This window comes from Charadrius vociferus, unplaced genomic scaffold, assembly GCF_000708025.1.
Source record: "Charadrius vociferus isolate BGI_N301 unplaced genomic scaffold, ASM70802v2 scaffold500, whole genome shotgun sequence".
In the NCBI taxonomy this organism is placed as follows: domain Eukaryota; kingdom Metazoa; phylum Chordata; class Aves; order Charadriiformes; family Charadriidae; genus Charadrius; species Charadrius vociferus.
Window position 1 is genome coordinate 366,482 of NW_009646402.1, and position 23,244 is coordinate 389,725.

At 38.8% G+C, this 23,244-nt stretch overlaps 1 protein-coding gene across 1 annotated transcript in view; it reads right to left on the minus strand.

Annotated features, from left to right (window-relative positions):
- EYA1 (EYA transcriptional coactivator and phosphatase 1) overlaps window positions 1–23,244 on the minus strand; it is a gene marked incomplete at its 5' end in the record, with an annotated part of 58,268 nt that overhangs the window by 16,838 nt on the left and 18,186 nt on the right. Inside the window, one exon of the mRNA XM_009894610.1 lies at window positions 21,581–21,670. Coding sequence (XP_009892912.1) covers window positions 21,581–21,670 — 90 coding nt within the window. The remainder of the gene's footprint in view (window positions 1–21,580; window positions 21,671–23,244) is intronic.

Below are 23,244 nucleotides of genomic sequence, written 5' to 3' on the forward strand. Positions count from 1 at the left end.
GAAACAGCAGGAGAGCAGGGCTGGGAGATGGGAGTGGGACTGGTCTTCCTGGCAGCAGCCTGGCAGCTGCCCAAGGCAGCACCCTCAGAGCTACATCAAACAAGTGCCGTCTGGGGAGGGCCTAGGGAGGTTTGTTCAAAGGGCTTCACGGAGAATTAAATTTTAAGCAAGAATTTGAGGCGGAGAGAAAAATCATCTTCTGCAGAGGGAGAGTGCAAGTCTCTTCGGTTCAGGAACGGCAGCAGGAAAGACGCACAAGCAAGCTGTGAAATGCAGGAGGATTTAAAAGCCTGTAGGAAGGAGACCCTGGCAAAAGCCGTTGTCAGGGGAGAGAAAGAAGGCATTTCCTATACACCTTTAAAGTGCAAGTCTGGATGAGGGAGGATGCTAGATAGTTGATCTACAGCATTAGTAACATGCTCAAAGCTACGATGTTAATGGTAATACTGGGGGTTGTCTGTGGGATTACCAATTAGTCTAAGGAAAAATAAGTGTCAGCATGCACCTCAGCAAATCTACCTATAGTAGTTTAAGAAGTTACTGTCCATGCTGTCCTTTGCTGTTCTCTCACGCAGCTGGCTTGCATGGATCCATGTGCTCGTGTCCCTCAGACCTTTCAATGCACAACTGGTAGCTTAGCTTGAAACAAATCTCCTGCAGCAGCTCAATTAAACCAACAGATGTTGCACGGAGTGACTGAGATTTGTTTCTATGTTCCCTTCCATCAGCTCTGCTTTAGGGCTTGAAGCAGCATCAGATACGTGCTTGCAGGAGCTCCGTAAAACTGCTGCAATCATTTGCTAAGTGAAAATATGTCTCCAGTGAAATGCAGTAAGCCAAAGAAAAACAGCAATCGAAAATGAATGATTAGATGAGTCTAGTCTAAGACTTGTACATGGAAAGCTGGTGTCTTCTCCCTCCTCCATTCCCAAAGCATTTGCTAACTCCTTCCTGCTAACTTTTCTGCCTTCTCTGTTCTGTTTTTGTATGATGAGCCAAAAACTCCCAGAGATGCTCCACAGTCATCATTCACAGCTCTTAAAATGCCTGGACCTACATAGTCTTCTGGAACCTTTCCTTAAAGCTAACTTAGGTTCTTTATAAAGATTCATCTGCAGAGCATTAAGTTATGGCAGAAATGTTCTGCAAATATTTATATTACTTTGCTCCTTTGCTACCACCCGTCAAGTTGTGCACTTCTGCCATAATTATGTAAAATATGCCTCACTACTCAATTTACTGTAGGAAAATTAGTAATAATAATAATAAAAAAAAAAGATTAAAGGCTGTTACAAGAGTTCCTCTTATCTGTGCCAATACTACATGCCAAGTGGAGTGACGTAACGGCTAGCATGCTGATCATCTACATTTCTGTGTTACAAAACTAACAAAAATAAATCTAATAGTTCTGCTGTCTTTGAATAAACACCGAGTGTAAGATAACTCTGGACAAGTTTGCACATTATGAAAAGGAATAACGTGAAAAATATTATGAACATAGCCTCAGAGGATGCCAAAGTATTACACTCCCAAATCTGCTGATTATAGCGAAAATACATTTCCACATTTGGTTAATCTTCTTAATTTACCGTGAGAAAACTAACACCATGCTGTCAACTAATTGTTTCAATACCTTAGTCTGCAAAGTCAAATGAGAGAGGGGTGGGGAAAACCCCCCAACAACCACCCTTCAGAACAAGCTATTTTCATTTTGCCTTTACATCAGCGTGCCCATTGAGACAGCCTGGAAGCTGGCCAACTCGCAGGAAATGATTGCTGGGATTCTCTGTTCCTCTCATATCTGTCATTACGCAATTATATCCACTGCTTCATTTTCCCTACTGAACAGTAGAGAAATTTGGTCATGTACATGTGAGAACAGATCTGGCAAAACAAGTTAAAGCTGCAATCCTTTATAAATGTGATGTATCTGAAAAAACCTTAATTAAAAAAAAAAAAAAATCCTCTAGTGTACACTGCTGTGCTTTTTATGCAGCTTTTTACGACAGCAGTATCCGTTTATGTCTTTTCCAGAAATAAGATATATATACCCTTTAAGATATATATCCTTTCAGATTATTATCGCCTCCACAAATACTCATCACTTCTATAAGCCATCACAACGTGCCTCTTTGGTAAACACAGGCTTACAGATTGTCAAGGAATGTTTTTCCAAGCATATTCCAAAGTTAGTTTGCGAATGACCATTTTTCTTTATAAATCAGTTGGTTTCTACACCTTTTTACTCATAGCTGTGATTATCTTCCTGCAAAATAAAAAGCAGATTGCTCCAACTAGACTCTATTCTAATTTTAGAAAAAGAACATGTAGGATCCCAACATTATTTAACAGTAGTTACTAAACCTGACGAGTAAATCTCTGTTTTTCACTTGACTAGAAGGACAGCAAACTCTCTAATATGCAAACAAGTTAGAAACTTGACATTACATAGAACGACACACCTATATCCCATATGGATGCGTATGGTCTGTGCCAAATGCTCCTCTACTGTACTTGCCAAATATACAAAAAACCTCTGCACTCCCTTTCAAGCCGAGGCAATAAAGGCTGAAGTGCTGAACTTCCTAACCCATCATCGCGGAGTGCCTGTTAACATACAGCGCAAATCCATGTGAAAAAGCAGAGACTACGGTTCGCAGGTTCTCAATACTGGCACTCAATTGGCAGGACCTGTCATCTCTGTCTAGCCTGCACTTTGTGACCCTAACATTTTCTCTTCTTTCCCACCACAATTATTCGGCGCTGAAGAAAAAAGGTGCAGATTACCTGTGGGTCAGGCACAGGATATGAAGAACAAAGAGAGTTCTTGAAATCCACTTCATTCTGTCTGACAATTTGTGGATGAACAGTCAAGGAATTAAATCAGGCTGTGAAGGCTTTCAAAACACGCCCATTTTAAACTTAAGACTATAAAGAGAAGCTTACAGTATAAAAAAAAAAGTCACAACAAAACCCCAAACCTCACTTTTTACTGTTAAAATAGCACATCAAAACAAAATAAAAAAAAAACAAACCCAAATTTAAGGCTGTTAGCTATATAAACTATTAGCTATTATAAGCACTGAGGACTAAGATCTAAAATTATTGAACAAACTCCTTTTCATAGCAATTGACTTAGGAGTGCTCTCCCGCACTGAACGCATAACCCTTTTAGAACACACAATGGATGTCATTCTTTTCTAATAGAAAAACTGATTAAAATCCTATTTTGCTTGCTCACACGAACAAGTGCATTTGGATTAAATACGATACTCCTAAAGTAAACAGTGTTTGTTCCAAAATAAATACAGATCTTATTCTGCAACTTGTGTTTACTGAAGTAGCCACACTAAAATCAAGGTTTACATTTTCATTTCAGCTGCACCTTGTAACTGCAAGAATCCAATTTAAAACAAAACATGACCCAGTGAAGTATCTATATAGCAACTGTAACATGACAGATGCATTCCCACAGCAAAAGAAAACTCTATTTTGCTACTTCTTTTTACCTCATAAGTGTCATGAATCGGATATGGAAGATAAAAGAACTGATAGTGTGTCGGTATATATTATTCGATACATGGAAATCAATCTATTGAAAAGGAAGACCAAAATGTAAAATCAAACCTCTAGCACAGGGTCAGCATAGCTCAGGACCATCACAATAAGTGCAGTCCTCCGAACCCCAGAGCTTTCTCGCTTGCTTTATGGTGTAGATTTGTTGTTTGGGTTCCAGTTCAGAGATACTCCCTTTTGTTCTGAATATGCTCATTACATTCCAGTTGTTCAGACAAGATAAAACATAAAACTACTCTATTTCTGTAATGTATGATCTTACTCAGAGAAGTGTTTTGGAGTGCCTCTCTAACAATCAACTATTTCTATTTCTGTATATGTTGCAGGAAAAGAGAAGGGAAGCAAAGGGTGCCAAAGAATTCTACCCATAGACAGAAAAGGCTAAATATGACTCAAATTTAGCTGTTTAAAGAGCCTGTGTCACTCCTGGAAAGGACAGTGTTAAGTTCAAAATGTCAAATTCACTTTATTTTAAAAGTTCAGCACTTCACATTGTAAATACCTTCTTTACGACATGATTCATGTTATCTGCGGATATATACTTCTGTAAAAAGAAAAAAATTCTATGACTAATGAAAGCCAGTGAAAATAAAATATGAATGTATTTAAAGAAGTAACAAAAGCCATGAACCTGGTCAGCATGTCATGAATTATTCCCAAACGTATTAACTTGAAAGTATACTTTTAGGAACATATACATTTTATTGAAACTATATACTAAAGGTTGTTCAAATATATTTAAATTTTAAACAATTTCAAAATTAAACTTATGAAAAGAGTGATTTTCCCATAAAAGCCTGAAAAAAATGTCTCGTATCTCAGGAAATGAGAGTGCTCTTGTGGTTCACATGGAAATTTTCACAAAAAGATGTAAGGTTTCTCTTTCAGTCCCGTGCAACGAGTTCATTTAAACTTGCTGTGCCTTGGTGCTGTTGATCATCTCCTACATCCATGTGTTTAAACGAACACTACAATGCTTTGCGCTAGCGAGTCTCCCATCCTTGTAATTATCTGCTAATGGGGCAAAGACTGCGATTAAAATTCTCTCTGCTAACCTTGCCAGTACAGACAGCTAAAACTTTTGCTCCTACGGGCAGCCTGAAGACCTTTGCTCAACACTTTGCATTTTTCTCCTTCCTCTTCTTTGCACCCCTCAATGCTGTGGGGCAGATGTTGACCCCTACGCCACTGCTCAGTGGCAGAAGGAGGGAATGAGCTGAGGCATCGCTGCCTTGCCCAGCTGGAGCAGAGGACAACTATTGCTTCACCAGAGCTCTAGGAGCACCAGCTCGATAGGCAAGGGGTTTTCTTCCACCTTACAGCCTTACATTTAGAGAAAGGGAGAAGCAACAGGAAGGTAAATAAAGTGATAAAGTGATGCTACGAGCTTGGTAGGCTCCTGTGTATTTCAGCAGAGCTGTATGCGTGCAAACGCCACTCCATCTGACTCCCTTGAGAAAGGAAATCATATAGGGTCTATTTGCAGTGCCACCTCGTATGAAGGTGCCCATCGCTGGTCACATGAAAGAAGTTAAGTGGTTAATAACTTGCGTAAGCCTATAGGAATGATCTTCTCAAGTAAGCTAAGGAGGTATTTGTTATTCTTCATAGCTCTAACACTCACGAACCCCAGCAGTACATTCCACAACAGCCAGGCATCATGCATTTTGGATGTGCTGAAGCTTTTAGCTGGGTTTTGCACACACCAGCAAAGCCGCAGTTCTGCCTATGAATAAAGACTTTGTTTTGCATTTCTGTTCATTTACCTACAGCTACATGTGCGGTGTAATTTAGTCTCACATTCACGAGGCAGAACTTCATGAGCTTTCTGCAAGTCACCCATCGTTATAGTATCACATAGACGAGAAACTATTTACAATCATACCCTCATATACATAATATCAAGGAAAATGCCTTACCATGATTTGTATTTCCTTTCCTTTCTTTCCTTCCTTCCTGCAGCAAAACTGAGCTGTTCCTGGATTGCTACTGTGGAAAACTAAATGCAAATAGATGGGCTTTGTGTCTCAGTCTGAATGTGCTAAGAGCTGCTGCGGTCCCTGCTGGAAGGGAGTCCACAATTGCTCATTCACAGGTACATTCGAAAGTGAACTCTCCTACTCTTCACAGGACTTAAAGTACCTTAAAAATTAGGTTTACACCTACAAATAAATGCATTGCTGTATAAAAAAAAAAACAAAACGCCTCTACTGAAGCTTTTGGAATAATCACATTTGGCTTTCCCAGAACTCTCTGTTTGCTAAAGGTGAACTATTAGGAGTTGAATCACGGGTTCCTCATAGAGGATATCCTCATAGGATACCTAGCCACAGTCTGGTGGGGAGGTTCCCATTACAGACATTGCAAACATCAGGAGGAGGTGCACTCTTATTTCAGCCAAATGAAAAAAGGCATTTTTTAATAGATATTCCTCTGTAGGGCCTGTACTCTTATATCAGCCAAATGAAAAAAGGCATTTTTAATAGATATTCCTCTGTAGGGCCCTGGATGACTCTACTCCGAGTGACCAGGGATTAGTTCAGCTGCCATCCTTACGGTATTTGGGGGTGGGAGGAAGATAATTCAGCCAGCTCTGTCTGAAGTTTTCCTCTCCCTGCAACCATCCCTTGTATCTCATCAGGAATAAGGCTTATTCAACAGCCTTTCCTGTAATTGCTTATTTTCTTCAGTTTGATGGCCCAGAAATCTATTTTCAGTATGTTCTACAGTCCTGTGTATCTGTTTTTGTAATAAGCGACTACAGTTGTTTCTTATTCAACATCCAGCTAACCAATTAGGAAGCAAAAGGCCAAAGGTTCGCTAAGACTTTCCAGGATCCATCCTCCAATCACAGTCAAATCAGACTAACTGTCAAAATCAGATTGGTGCCTCACGGAAATCACCTATTTCTCATAGCAGACGAACCAGACCTAGTGGTCTGAACATGAACTTCTGTCCATTGTTCACCACTAAATTAAGGTCTTCTGGCAAAAGCCATCCCTTTATGAAAAGCTGGACTGTTACGGTCTCAATTTTTGTATTGCCAGCAATAAAAATTCACATCACCAACATGAATGATTACATTCAACAATCACCAAGAGCTGATTCTGCTTTCAGCTGCATCTTTAACCATCACACTCTTGAAAATTATTTCCAAACAAAAAATATTCCTTTCACAGAATGGTTTTTAAATATTTCTAGTGAAGAAGTATTTCTCAGAATATTGAAGAATGCACATGCTATTTTTCTGATTTGAGAGAAAGCAAAATGCTACTTTCTTCAGAAATGTATTTTCTTTGGCATCATCTTAGTCAATGTTTACTTTTGGGTCAGTAAACCCACCCCTTTACCTCAAGAGAGGTTAACCTCCACCTATCAGCAACACTGTTGCTCTGTACTGGATAAATATTTTATTTTTTCCTGACATTGACACAGCCAGACTGGTTTTCTTCCTTGCTAGTAGTACATCAGTGGTGATCCCCACACAACTAATGAAACTCATGCCATAATGCTACACCAAAGTCTTGAAATGCTCTGAGACAAGTTCACAAATGAAATGTTTTAAATAGAACTGGGGTAATTGTGCATGAGGGAAACAAAGAGCAGGAAGCACTCAGAGCTGCCGTGTTTACCTCTTAAACAGCTGCACCTACTGCTTTAAAAAAAAAAACCCAACCAAAATACTAACAAACCCCTCCATCTTCCAACAACTTTCTTTGTGAATGATCGAACAACTAAAACCCGTAAAGTTGCTGTATGGTTTGGGAAGAATCATTAAATTGTATTTAACTTTACTCCTCATCTCGAATGGAAGATAATACCAACTCTAACAGCGGTGCTACAGACTTAATCAATGGTTTAAACTTTTAAGCATTCTGAAAGCTTATCACAAACCAAACCTAAATGCAGTAACTGTTAATACCAACTAAGTTCATTAATAATTAAGTACATTCTCCATCATACTTTCCTTCTAATAGTATTATTTTAAAAAACAGAAAGAAGTAAAAAATAGACAAGTGATACTAAGAAATAATAAAAATTAGAACTGTTATAATTACAACAAATAATTATAAAATAATATTATAATCTAATCAAAGGTTAATTTTTTTCTCCTTTCTCCTAAATTATTTTAATTCATACCTACCAATATTTTATGTTATCTCAAGGACAATGGAATAACTTTGCAGTAATTTTACTGATTTCTGAAGCATTACTTCACACTCCTGCATCTGAAAGCCTAGAAGTCTCATTTGCTTTACGGACAAGAGAAATGGGAGCTATTAAATGATACACGCTATCACAAGTAACTTGTTTTGGAACAGCAGTACTTGGAGGAGCAAGACTCTGATTTACTGTTGTTCTGATTTCTTCTTTTTCATGGGTTACCCCATCATTTTGTAAACATAATTTGTCACCAACACCAGCCAGAGTTCTCTGTAACTACTTTTTGCCTTTCTTTCAGATCTGTTATCCCTGCTGAGAGAATCTACTAAAGAAGAATTTTTCATACTGACACCAACTGTAGTCTTGCTGTGAATAACCACATTCCCATAAAAATCATTCCATTTATTGCAAAGTTGTTGGCAGACCATAGGAATAATAGTCAACTCAGGAAACCTTTTATCCTGAAATCACATAGCTTAACCCTTTGCAGGACCATATGAAGTTTATACATAAAAGCTGTATTACCACATTGCTGATTTAATGCTTTAGTAAAAGCATTTTTGTTGTTTGCAAGTTTTTAAATTATTTTTTCACAGTACTTCTTTTAACTAAGAAGAAAAGAAAAGAAAAGAAAAGAAAAGAAAAGAAAAGAAAAGAAAAGAAAAGAAAAGAAAAGAAAAGAAAAGAAAAGAAAAGAAAAGAAAAAAAAAAGACTGAACTGAAATCAGTCACGTAGTATTATATACTTAATATACAATGCTATATTTAAAATTACAGAGTCTTTCCCAATACATGAAATAGTATATTAGCATAGATTCTTAAGTGTGGCTTTGATTATAAACTAAAAATTTACAGTCAAAAGAAACTTTTTTCCTCTTTTTTTTCCTACCTTCCAATGGTAAGGAAAAATGTATGAATTTACAATATGATGGAACAGTTAGAAAAAAAACCTGTTTGCTTTATGATTTTTCATGAAAGATACTTCTGTTAGTCATTATATTTGCTTTGTTAAACACCAAACTAGTGGAGATTAGATTCAGGAAAAAGACATTCGTTTTGTTAGTCAGTCCTCTTGACAGTTTGTGAGTCAGAGGTTGCTTGTATTCAAATTTCTGTCTGAGTTTATTAAAGTGACGGAACCAAAGAAGTCGGTGTATGTTTTCACTGTCTTTTTTGTTCTGTTTACCAACCCTTATTTGTAGGAATTATGGCTTGATTTATGCTTTATTCATTTGATCAAGGTCATAATGGGAGTTTTGGACTTGTAAACAGACCTTTAAGAAAAATATACACATTTTGTTCCAATAAATTAATCGAAATATCTGGCTTGTGTTTTTAAACTTTTCAGTCAGAGAAAATTCTTAGAAAACCTCTTATTTGAGTCATAACTGCTGCTACAATGGGCTCTGCCCTTTGCCTACCAATGTTGGCGGCGTTGGAAGGCGTTGTTCCCCTGTGTATCCATATTTTACATTCGCAATGCAAGTTGTACAAATATGCGGAAGAAAAAGAGGAGATCTTTCAACTGACTGAAGTGATTTTCTACAGTTCAGAAAGGATCATTTGCTTAGATATAGCTGATCTTTCTTGTGGCAATGATATTTCAGCTGAGCTCAGTACTCGTGTCAGCAGTCTGTGCTCTGCTCTCAATGAACATGTAAGAAATATTGTCTCCCGACTGCACAGTACTGCAGGGAATGCTCAGAAAGTGCCTGGACTGCCCTGTTCCGACTGGACTGGATCTTAGAAAAAAAATAATAAAATGAATACTCCATTCCTTCAATACCTCATTGTTTCTTTTGTTAAACTTTTCATTTACATTTATTGAAATCCTCATTAAATCCTCATGATTTAACAGCCCACACTGAGATTGCTTTAGTCCACTACAGAATCACCCACCTCCTTGACAATATCTAAAGACAAATGTTAAAAATGCAGTTAGCAGCAGTCAAATTTTACTTTAAAACACAAAAATAAAAGCGATACTGCAATGAGTAAAGGGAATAATCCCCTCCCCCTTTCTTTAAAGTTTCATTAGACCATTGAACAGGATGAAATTCAGATAGAGGCCTTATTGTAACCACAGTGAAACAGTAGAAATCTCCTGAGACCGTGAAACTCAAACATTTTGGGAACCAACTTCAAGCACTCCTTTCGTGCTTTTAAAAAAAAATGAATGAAAGGCACTTCTTAATTTTTCTCCCTGTAGCCACATTTTAAAATGATTGCTACAAAACCCCCAGCACAAACAGATCTGTTCAAAATACATGTGCGTGCATATTTTCTTAAAATTTAAACTACAATTATAGCAGTCACACGTAACCACACCCCCACAAACTGCATGATGGCTCTCAAGGTACCATACAACTGCACTGATAAAATTGTAAATTCATGATAAAATTAAAGCTAGTCTGAAGAGGTTGACAGAAACTACCTACCACACATACTGCTAAGATGCTTACGCTGCGGTTTCAAATCTTTGTACTCATGTGAAGATTGGCTAATGTGCTCTCATCCTGCAAAAATCTCATCCTGACAGGTAAGGATGACGCTTAGTTTCGCCTAGCTTTCCTAAAATAAAAGGTACATCATTTTCAGGGACTAATCCACTTAAAACATCAACCTGGATAATGCAAATCTGAGGTTTACGGTTTAAGATGGCACCCAAATTAACTAGAAGATAATTTTTTTTAAAGGTGATTATTACGTTTTCTTCAGTTTATCTTCTGGGTTTTGCACTGGAAGAGTCCAGTGAGGAAAAATAATGGTTTGCCTCTAAGTGATGGAATCAGTACAAAATAACTGCTTTACATGAACAGAAGACGTGGGCTGGGAAAGATATTGGAGTGTAAATTAATGTTGATTTTAGCTGGAATAACTTGCACTCTTCAGCACTTGCAGCTGCACAAGGGACTTGACTGGCTGTATGAGATTTTACACATCTGTCAGATTAAGCAAAGACCAAAACACAAAATCTACCACTCAGGAATGTTATTTGAATTTGTGGAACTTTAAGATTTTTAGATTATAAACTAATAATGGATTACTTAGGAAACTTATGAATGTGTTATGAATGAGTCATAACTACAGTATTGACATTTGAAGCGGTAGATAGGCTTTTGTTCAGTGGTATTCATAACGTTTGAAGAAAGTGTAAAAAACATTTTGTTCACATCAGTTCCATGAAAAATTAAAAGCCAAAGAGAAGCCTTTCTACGCAAGAATAAATGCAAAGCAATACATTAATTAACAGCAACATTAACTGCTTTTACCATTAGTATCAACTTCTTATTCATTTGGCATCACTGTTCTATTATTTCAGACTTCTGGGATAATTTAAATAGTAAAAAGAGCCTATTCAAATCTGAAATGACAATTCTGGTACTAAGAGGCCTTCAGGCTGAATCACATCATTACCCAGTTTTGGATCTAGTGTGCTGGACCATTGAGCAGTGTATCATATCCGTGCTTAGGGCACAATTTTCATTGGCAGAAGAGCTCTGTGGTACATACCAGGAACTTTGCAACCCCTCAAAAGTAAATATTGATTAAGGGCAGGTGTTTATATGTATAGAATGTAAGCCAGTGCTTTGAAACCTGCTCATGGATTGACAGTACAAGCAGGAAAATAAACTGCAAACTTCTCAGTCTGTTAAATCTCTTACAGTGAGTTTTGCATCTCTTAATTTCCATCAAGCCTTAGGTTTTTAGAACAACTATACTATTTCATTATTGGTTAGAGGAGACTTTTCAAAGTGTTGTCTCATGTCATTCATTATACAGCAATTTTTATGTTACTCTTCAGAGCCTCTCATTGCAGCACAATGCTAAGGTTTCTGTTGCAACTAAAGCTGCCATTGTGGGGTAGATCTGTGATTCCAGTAACAGACCTTGTCTATATACTACTTTGATGCAGATATTACAATGACTTTCAGGTACCTTACTGCTGCCCTTCAATACTCTATCTCCTGTAGTGGCTGATCCTTAAATCTGGTATTTCAGGCTCTGCAGAACCCAGCTGTAATGAGTAGGTACAATTGTTACCATGAAAAGTATGTCAGCATTTGGTGTTTTATTTCCTGGAAAGGGGACAAGAACTGTAATTCTGTCACTGGAAGAACCACCTTTGAATTTGCAATTTGGGAGAATACGTAGACAAAACATGTTTTGTTATTCGACAGAAATTAGTTTAGGGTACCATCCTGGAGATGGGTTTAACACCACTAAAAGTTAGCTTGCTGTCTATCACAAAACTTTTTTCATTAGCATGTATGCCACTGACAAATAGGATGCCATCCAGAGGGACCCTGACAGGCTTGAGGAGTGGGCCAATGTGAACCTCATGAAGTCCAATAAAGCCAAGTGCAAGATCCTGCATGTGGGTTGGGACAATCACCTGTATCAGTACAGGCTGGGTGGTGAATTAATTGAGAGCAGCCCTGAGGAGAAGGACTTGGGGATATTGGTGGATAAAAAATTGGACATGAGCCAGCAATGTGCACTTGCAGCCCAGAAAGCCAACCGTATCCCAGGCTGCATAAAAAGCATGGCCAGCAGGTTGAAGGAGGTGATTCTCCCCCTCTGCTTTGTTCCCACGAGACCCCACCTGGAGTACTACATCCAGCTTTGGAGCCCCCAGCATAAGAAGGACATGGACCTGTTGGAGCGAGTCCAGAGGAGGGCCATGAAGATGATCAGAGGGCTGGAGCACCTCTCCTATGAAGACATACTGAGACAGCTGGGGTTGTTCAGCCTGCAGAAGAGAAGGCTCTGGCGAAACCTTATTGTGGACTTTTCAATATATAAAGGGGGCTTATAACTAAGAGAGGAACAGACTTTTTACCAAGGCCTGTAGCAATAGGACAAGTAAGAGGTTAGCAGTTTTCAACTGAAGGAGGGTAGATTTAGATCAGATACAAGGTAGAAATTCTTTGTGATGAGGGTGGTGTGACACTGGAACAGGTTGCCGAAAGAAGTTGTGGATGCCCCATCCCTGGAACAGTTCAAGGCCAGGCTGGATGGGGCTCTGAGCAACCTGGTCTAGTGGGAAGTGTCCCCCATGTCAGGGGGGTTGGAACTAGATGATGTCACATATAGTATGGACTGTCTTCATACTGTCGTACTTTGCTAGCCACTTAATTTACAGTTGGTGTGTCGGCATCAGATCCTCCCCAGACCATTGTTGACAACGTGTGGGAATACATTGATGGTGCACTCTGCACAAACTTTCTCAGCAGAGATCATTTGCATGGCATTTCATCAGGGTCTACGTTCACTCACCAGTCACCATAAATCACCTCTCATACAGCCAGTTCTGTGAGGTACTTAATACCTTTTTCCATGCCAGTCCATTTGCTCGGATGGCATTCAGTATAATCCTTAAAGCAGTACCTGCCCTTTATGGCTGACACCAGTCACCTGCAGAGACTGAGAGTGTTTGTTTATATAATCTGGACAAAGACAATGATCTTTAAGGTCCCTTCCAACTCTAACCATTCTATGATTCTATGAAATGCTCTTTAATATACTGGGCGATTTGCGTGTCAATGTATTTCTTCCCAAAGCATGCCTGTATACTCTTTAGCTCATTTGTCCTACAGCAAAGTCTAGGTATCCAAAAAGAAGCCCCAGTACCAAACAGTAGATTATACTGATTAGTAGCTCACAAGTACAGACACCTGAAACACTGCAATGATTAGTGATGACCGACAGCCTTCTGCTCTAAGTGTTGTTTTCTTTCTTTTTCCCTGTGCTTTTAAAAAACAGACTTTACTTGAAATGTATGAATAACTCAAACTGGAACAATTACAACTTACAAAAATCATCCAAAATAAAAAAGAGTAGAAAACAAATTAGCAAATACAATGGAAAATTGGACAGTTTTCTTGGATGACTATTTGCAACAGTTTTTTGTCCTTTTTATTTTTTTTTTTTTAAAGAAGTTGTTTGAATACACGCATTTTCTAATTGTGTCAGCAAAGAGAGCATTTGTGTCAGGATGTTCCTGACGACTAAGATATTAAAGAGACCAAACTGAAGCATTGTTAGAAAGCCGACTACAACTGTACACAATAACAGCTACTACAATCACCAGACTTGGCTGTCTCTTTTCCCTCTTGAATACTTTATGACAGAATTATCATCCTTGTATCTGTAGGTACCATCCTTACCACCACCATCATTCTTATCTGCAGATGAGGAGACTGAGGCGCACTGATCAGGAATTACAAAGTAGTAGCAACCACAAAAATGGACCTTGTGTCACTTAATTCTACACAAATACACATGTAAAATATGCGCACCAGACAACTGATTAGTGCATAATGCCAGCAAAGCCTTACCCTGTAAATGTTCAGAGCTTGGAGCATGGCTTCAGACACAAAACAATCTTGATCTGATTTTTTCTGTGCAGAGAAGTTGAGCTTTTCTCTCTGGTGATCGTGTTTTCACAGTCCCCCTTCTCCACTTCCCTGGTCTGCCTGGCTATGCCGCTGCAGCTCCCCCAACTCCCATCACTGACTGGACCTCCATCCGACTTAGTTAAGTTTAAATCTAGGCAACATCAGAACTGTCACGCCTGCCCAAAGCTGGCTCCACAACATTTCCACAAGGTGTGAGAGAATAAATGATGGACTTCCACACTACTAATAGTGGCCAACCTGCCCTCCCAGCTCGCTCTGGAGCTTGCTCAAAGCCGGCACTTAAGGGCTGGCTTGCATCCAAGCGGTTCACTTGTTAGATTGCTTGACTCTAGGACCAGATGTGCTAAAATGCTTTCAGAAAGAGGAGCATTTTACCCTACGGTGGTCATGGTTCTTTGAGATGTGCAATAGCCTGCGCACAATAAGTCTGCTGAATGTTATTATTCAATAATGTGTATTATCATAATGCCCACGATCCCAAATCATGCTTCAGAGTGCTACTGTGCTAAAAGTTACCAGCCTAAGCCTGTGGCACATTAAAGTATCAAGGTCTGAGGGGAAATAGTTTCCCTTTCTCCTTCAGATTAAAGACACAGAACATATGGCTGTATTGCTTCAAAGGCATTCCTACAGGGCACTGCGTGGTACGCTGGGGACATAGCTGTGTGCACGGTCACTGAAGGACCTGGGAGGAAAGTCACTTAGTCTCCTGCGGTGTTAGTGAGACCTACAAAGGAGAAAAATCTCAGGCTGATGAAAAGAAGAATATGTTCCTGTCATGAAGAAAAGGTCTCCTTGAGGCCTAGAAGTGATTTATATGGTGCATTTGCTTCCAGCAGCAGGGAGGCAGCCTAAGCTCCACCTGTAAGAATTGAAGGCAAAGGCCAAAGAGGGACTGACGTTGGAGAAGTTGTGCTCTGTGATGAGGCTTCACGGTTGCTGTGCTGGGGTTTTGTTGTTCCCTTTCTTAGGCCTGAGCTCTCCCTACAGTCTCCCTGGACCACCTCTTCTTGTAGCAATCCCTTTAGCGCCCGGTGTCAGTACAGAAGGTATCACCACCATCTGCTTTAGTGCCACGAGAGTCTGCATTGCAACACACACCTTAGAGGTCCTTTACATTTCTTTGGGGAACAGAAGGGCTCTGCATCCTGCTGGGTGTCAGACACCCCAGTCACATTTCAAGTAGCAAAAGCTGCCGTCCACACAGCCTTGAGCTTGCAAAGGAATACGAGGGAGAGGTAGCGTTGATAAATACTGATAGTCTGACGACTGGGGGCTACAAACAAGGAGAGCAGGCACATTCACATAATAAATTATGCTGGAAACAATCCACAAAAAGCAATTTTCACAAAAAATACCTGGCAGTTAGTTTCTCCCTATCAATTTCTAGATCTGAGTAAATCCAAGCTAGCAGTTACAGACTTGTAGGAGCCCTGGAAGGATTTATTGCTATATGGTGGAAGGAGGAGGTTTAGAGGGCAAACACAGAGCATGAGAGTCCAAGGATGTAAGTGCTGTTTATTCTTTGCTTTAAACTGTGAAAAGATGCATCTGTGTAAGTCAGTATCTCAATGCTTCATGAGAGCCGGGTATGTCCCCATATGTGTAAAGTGTAGAACTTGTGAAATGTTTCAGTGTTAATCTAACTTTATTTAACGGAGTGAAGAGGTAGGGGAGTTAGAGCAACGCAGACGGCTGCTCGGGTGCTGTTCCTCGGTGTGGGAGGACCGGCCGCCAGGTGAGCAGGACAGTAGCCCGGTAGCCGGGGGTGGGAAGGGAGCACCCCAGCCCCCGCCTGCCCGGGCTGCCACGCCAGCCAGCCGTCCTCACAGGCATGGCTGCATCTTATGGAAATCGTATGCAGCTCCAAGGCAGACAGCTTTCCAAAGGGCTCCGTGCACAGTAATATGCTCCTGCGATGCCTTCAAGGTTCATTAATCTGAAGTAACGCCATACTTGTAATCATAAAGCACTTATGCAGCTCTTTTTGACACACAGAAGGGACTATGCTCTGAATTTCCATCAGGAACACATTAATACAGAACTAGGTGAATTTTAAGTAAGAATCTGGGGAGAAATTAATCAAGGTCAGCATTCTTAATTGTTAGAACATAACTGTTTTTCTTTTTTTTTTTTTTCCCAAAGTACCAAATTTACTGCTTTACAGTAATAACTGATAGCATTCCCTCATCTTTTCTTGTTAAGAGAAATACATCAACTACTGTAGCTGAAAAACTCATACCATACTGCCATTCATTATAAATTACTCCCATACACATATCATCACTTTGCACACAGAGACTCCACAAACAGAAGTGAACTGTGAAGCTGTGAGTGTGCACTATATATCCTTCACTGATGGAAGAAAAATGAACGCTAATCATCATTACGGTGCCCTTATGCATTATTGCATTTCTCAGATGTGTCAAAATTAATTTATTTTATAGTATCATAATATATATATAACCTCACTTTGACTCCCCCCACAAAAGCCCACACCAAAAACCTGAAATAAACAAACAGAAATAAGAAGCCTAAACCGAAAAAAATAATAGTAATGAAATAAAACTACAAATTAATTTTATTTTAATTACTTCAACAGAATTCAACACAGACCAAAAAAATTATCTTTTTCATCAAAAAGCATTAGGGAAGATTTTTTTTTTTTTTTAAAACAAGACTTTATAAGTGACATTTTCATCTTCAATAAATATCTCTAAAGGAACAGATCTAATGAGATGGTACCATTTTAGAATAGAGTTTGCAAAGCACTGAACTAACTTTTTAAAATAAGATGTTCATAATTATTCACTACCAGCAATTACTCCTTTAACATACCTAGTTATAATATGCACCTGATATGCCAAAGCAATTAATACACTAATCTTTTAAGAGGGTCAGTATAAATAAGTAAATATATACAATCTTTAAAGATGCAGATTGGTAGATGTCACATTTCAGTCCTATCATCAAGTTGCTAATTTCCCTAAAGCACTGGCGCATACATCCTAAAATACCTAATACGTGTAATTGCTCCATATATACCATTAAAGTATTATACCTTATTATCCCTATCACAACATAATCAGCATGTAAAATCACAGATTCTCTTCTGATAACTCTGGTTCTCTTGAGACCACTACATCAGTGTAGTTATTTCCTCCTGCACGCAATTAAAATTCTACTATAGAACGGAGTATGAGATATTTAAATGGAAATTGTCAATACTGGAAACCTAAACTTCCTATTTTGAAGCTCAAATGCAGATTTTGGAATCTAAATTTTGAGAACACTGCACTATTTTCTACTGTTTGATCGAGCATGCATCTATGATTTCATTACTAAATTACTATTCATGCACGAAAACATTGTTTATGACGATACTTAGATCAAATTATACATTAGTAAACATTAATATTTTCCTTTCAGTATGTTAAAATACTTGTCATACCCCTTTAACATGCTGTTTAAGAAATATTCCTTCAAGATCTGAAATCTGCTATTATATCAATTTGGAATTTATTACTCCAAATAAATCTGTGGAAAGTGAAGAAAATAAGCCATCTCTTTTACTTTTTCTCAAAGCAACAAACTGAGAACTTGTACAAACTGAGGGTGCAGTACCTAATTATAAATCTAAGTGCAGCTCACCCATTCATGAACAGAATACAGACTGCAGAGCTAGACAGTGAGATCTGACTGAATTTTTTCATGGAGTTTGAAAAACAATTATAAATACCTTTGTTATTATTACATGAAGAGCAACATATAGGAAATTAGTTGATTCATTAACCTGGCTGTATCCCCTACTAAGTTAGGACGGGTAAACTAGTTTGCAACTGATAAATGCTGGCATTGATTCACTGTATACAGACTAAAAAATGACTGCTGAAGTTTACAATTTAACCTAATAACATTAAATAAATCTCTAGGTTGAGCTTTGAAAGGCCAGTTAGATCATACACAAATCAAGCAGTGCTTCGGAGATCACTGCTGCAACTCTGCCCTTTGTATTCAAAATGCTAAATCAGTCTTCAGCAGTTTATAAGAAGACAAAATATTTCTTTCCCCCTAACTTGGACAACAAGAGAGCTGTTCTGATTAGAGCTTTCTGGAACACGTCAGATGAAAAGAAGATTTTTATTAAAAAACATTAACTTGTGGTATCTGGAAAAATGTGCATCATAGGCCAAAGTTATGACAGATGATTGCCTACCCGTAAACCCAGCCTCTCTAGATGCCAGGAAGGGTTCCCTCTGAGCCTGGGTGAGCCAGAGAGCATCAGCTTTCAGGTTCCTGCTTTGAATTATGCCTAGACCCAAAGACATGTTTACACTGTGGGTTAGACCTGTTCCAAATCCAGCTTTGCCTGTCTTCATACTATTTCTGGGCAAGGATGCCCAAGCCCTGCGGTTCGCTTGCAAAGTTGCCTACAAACTTCTCGGTTCCTAACAGCCCAGATGCTTATGCACGTGAATTAGAAAGCTTGGGCCTGAGCAGGGTCACCACTAGATCTTCCACACTCAGTCCTTCATCAGCAAGAACAGATGCTTTGAGCCTGAGGCACAGCCAAGCCAACTTGCCCGCAGTTTTCATGGAAGCCTGTCAAGCTGTAGGGCAACCTGAACTTCCAAACCACCAAGCACGGACTTTGAGTTTCTGGGATGGATGGGAGGAATCTGCCCCAAGGTCACAGGCCTTGGGAACCAGGGAGACCCTGCTAATAATGGTGATGCTCAGAAGAAAGACAAACTGTGGCTCCAGGAGGACATGTTCCTTCAAAAACACCATGTGTCTGCAACATTTAAAAAAACTCAAAATTTCTGATGAACTGAAAGCCTCAGACTGTGGCCAGGTCTAACCCTTATGTGCTGCTTCCCACAAAGTACAGGCTCTCTTATGCCCTTTTCCTGTGTACTTCTCTGAAGACTTCTCCATGGCAATGCACAAGCACAAACCTACTCCCTTGCACCACTGAACATGCTCTTCTCTCCCTTGGATCTGCCATGATCTTTCAGATTGGAGCTCATGTTCCTCAGAAATAAGGACTTAGAGTTCATGTGGTGACATGGACGTGTTGGACTGAGTCCAGAGGAGAGCCATGAAGATGATCAGAGGGCTGGAGCACCTCTCCTGTGAAGACAGCCTGAGAGAGTTGGGGTTGTTCAGCCTGGAGAAGAGAAGGCTCCGGGAAGACCTTAAAGCAGCCTTCCAGTACTTAAAGGGGACCTACCGGAAAGATGGGGAGGGACACTTTTCCAGGGAGTGCAGCAACAGTATGAGGGGTAACAGTTTTAATCGGAAGGAGGGAAGCTTTAGATTAGATATTAGGAAGATATTCTTTACTCCGAGGGTAGTGAGACACTGGAACAGATTGCCCAGAGAAGTTGTGGATGCCTCATCAGTGGAAGTGTTCAAGGCCAGGCTGGATGGGGCTTTGAGCAACCTGGTCTAGTGGGAGGTGTCCCTGCCCATGTCAGGGGGGGTGGAACTAGATGATCTTTAAGGTTGCTTCCAACCCAAACCATTCTATGATTCTGTGTACAAGGACATGAACACAACTGCTCGCTCCTAAGTGCCTCTATGTATGAAGATGACAGACTAGGGCATAGACACGGACGATTACACTTGAGTTTGGAGACACAAGGTAAACTGGCTTGTTAGGGGGGAAATGCAAAGAACCAAGCTCATCCAGTGAGCTCCTCTGCTTCCGTGAATACCACCTGGATCAGTATTTTTTTCATACACAGCTCCAAAGTTGTTCAGTGAATAAATTGCCATGCTGTACTGTTAAGGCTGTAACATGCCAATTAGCAGAAGATAATCTACTATGCCTAAGATGCAGTTGATTAACTTCCATTAAAGTCAGTGATGCTGACAATCATGTATGAAGAAGTAGGTATAAGTCTACCAAGTATCTGGTTATGCACAGCAAGTGAAAACACACTGAATTTTATTGAATATGCTGGTAAGATACAGTAGTACTTTCTCTTTCTGCTCTGGATAAAATGAAATATAACCAGAAATCAGAAACAGATTTGGAAAATGACTAGCATTGTTATACTTTTCTACAAATCTGAAAAATCAGTCTTACACATGCAACTCACTAATGGTGTTTCTTATATCCAAAACATTAACATCTTTACATAAAGCCACCTTAATGAAAGAAAACACTATAAAATTTAAATAAATAATCTATTTTATTGTAAGTATAAAAAATAAATACTCTACTAAGGAATGGAAGAAAAAATAAAGCACATTTTAAATAATTTCATTACATTCTAAGATGCCAAATCATCTGTGAGTGGTTTCATTTTAGATGAAAAGAAATCAAAATATAGGACAGATGTTGGACAAACCACATTTGAGGTCTATCACACACTGGCATTTTTCAAATGATTTTGGCTCATCTATTAAATAAGGTGTATTTTGCTTGATTTTGAAAAGGGAAACATCAGGAAATATTTAAAGGCCAATTGCTGCCAATTAACTTTGATCAGCAAAAGTTGCATTTGAATCTTTTAGATTCTTTTGCCTGTCTGGAATAACACACTATTCTAAAATCTAGCAAAACAACAACTTGATGATTAATGTGTGTTGGCAGCCCCACCACAAGCTTGCTTAACAGTTGGATTTTAAATAAACAGCTGTCTTCATTATGATGGGAAAGAAATCTGACTGTTTTCATGTTTTCATGCTATTAAAATATGATCAGAAATGGCTTTTTTCCCTTTTCAGATGAAACAGCCAGGCACTATGGTGACAGTCTCTTTCAGCAGTTCGGATAGTTTTAGAACGATCTCACAAGCGTCGCCAAACCATAGTCTACGTAGGCTGAAAAAGCTCTCGGCATGCCCACACCAGCTCCTCGCCGCACGCCGCAGGGGAGTGGCAGAGAAACCCTCGCGCGTAACAAATTGTACCTGCCGCCGGGGAAGGCAGAGAACCCCCAGTAACACGCCACTGAGACGGACAGCGTATACAACATTAATGATTTCCCTCGGGTTTAAGGTAATACTTGCCCACAGTGGGATGTAAGTGAGAAATCTGTACCCAGCCACTAACTGTTTATAGAAGCTGAAGTTTAATATTTAATGGCCTGTGCAGACTACTGAATTCTAATGTTTATAGACGCTTTTGGTGTACACACTTCTAAAACTTGTCTGCTGCGGTCATAAATACTAAGACCTGTGAGGACAAAACCCTACCATTTAAACTATTGTAACCTTTGAATGCCAGTGCAGACATTCAGTGTAGATATTATTATATATCCTAATGACTAAATTATGCAGATATTTTCTAACCGTTTCCATATCAAAACTGTGAAACCAAGAATAATAGTCAAACCATGTAATAACACGTAAAAGGAGACAAATATTAAATCACCTCTATGCGTTTTTTGAAGAATGAACACTTACTTCTAAATCGTTAAAGAATAGATGCGTGTCTGCCAAATTGAAAATCATCTCTTCCATTCGGAGTCCAAGAGACACAGAGGTGGGTGGATCCTTAAAGAAGAAATTAAGTGAATATACCATCAATACCATGCCTAACATACATAACCAGACTAAAAACTGGAGGAAATGCTTTCAAGAGAGATTATTAGATGTATTGAATGCAACATCCGCTTGTTCAGTTTAACTTCAGCACCTCTCTAATCCTGTACTGTAACACTTACCAGTAACAGTCAAAAATATGACTTTATCTTGACTTTACTGTGATTCTGCAGCGGGACCTCTGTGGTCACCCTCGTGCATCCCTGGCATGGGCTCTCTGCCCTCCATGCAGAAAGGACAAATCCACTTCACCTAAAACTTCTCCAGATTTTACAACTGTTTACAAGTTTTATGATCAACCGGGGGCATAATAATGCTATCGTTACTCAAAATAAACTCTCGCTGGTCACAAGTGAAAGGATTCAGTCCTGGGAATACCTAGTGACTTTAAAGCAAATCACCATTAATGTTTTATTTGTAAATGGCAATTATATTTAAAACCACTCCTTGATTCTCCACAAAACCATGCTTTAATTACGCTTTCAGTTTGGCCCACCCGTGCAGAGTGAACAAATCTATTGTTTGTTATTAATACATAACACACTTTAACTTCTCTACAGAAATTACCATAACAACTTATTCCTTACTGAGCTAATAAACTCAAAAAGCATGTTCAGCATTGTGGTTACCAAATGCATTACAGATGTTTGTCTTGTTTTGATTTTTTTTGGTGTTTTATATATTTTCAATCTGAAAAAAAAAACCCCGAAAAGAAAGTCTAATACATACATTTGATATAGAGTTTCTCATTTATAATGCCAAGTATATCCAAGTGCACAGAAGCATGAGTTTGAAAGAACATGTTATATTATCTCATGACACCCTCTATTAACAATGTTAGTTTGTTAGGAATTATATTTTAAATAGAACTGCAGAAGTGACAACCCATATTTTACTTAAAGTAAGTTAATATTGCAAACCCGATGACAACTCAAAGTTAAAAACCCAGAGATGCAGTCCCTAGTTTCTTTTTCCACCTCTCAATCAAATTAATAGGTGTTTCAACATGATCTCTGAACTTTCAAACATTTTTCTGTAACTACTTGTTAAAAGGCAAGATATGTCAGTAGCAGAAAGTTGGAAAATAATGGTGATTTGGAAGCCCGTTCACCTTCTGGAAATGCCAAAACCCAAGTAAAACCAACCAGAAAAAGAATTTTGGAAAGAAGTATTTAGAAATAAAGCTACATAAAACAGACAAAACATCTATTCTTGAACTCACATACATTAACAGTAAATAAGTTTTCTAGTATGAAAAAAAAATAGCCCTTATAAATGAGAAAGAAAAATTGCACCATGCTATTTTGATGAACTTTGCCCCTAAAAATAAGCCTTATATTTAAACTGGCACCACCAAAAAAAAGAATATTTGGCTTCTTAATTCAAATGGAAAGACTTTAAAATATGAACAAAAGTATTCTGTCTCTCTGTTTTAATATTGCTCTCTTTTTGCAGACTTATGTCTATTTTACTTTTGTAGGCATGTGAGGTGGAAAGCAGGTGATAACTTCTCTCTAGCTCAGCCT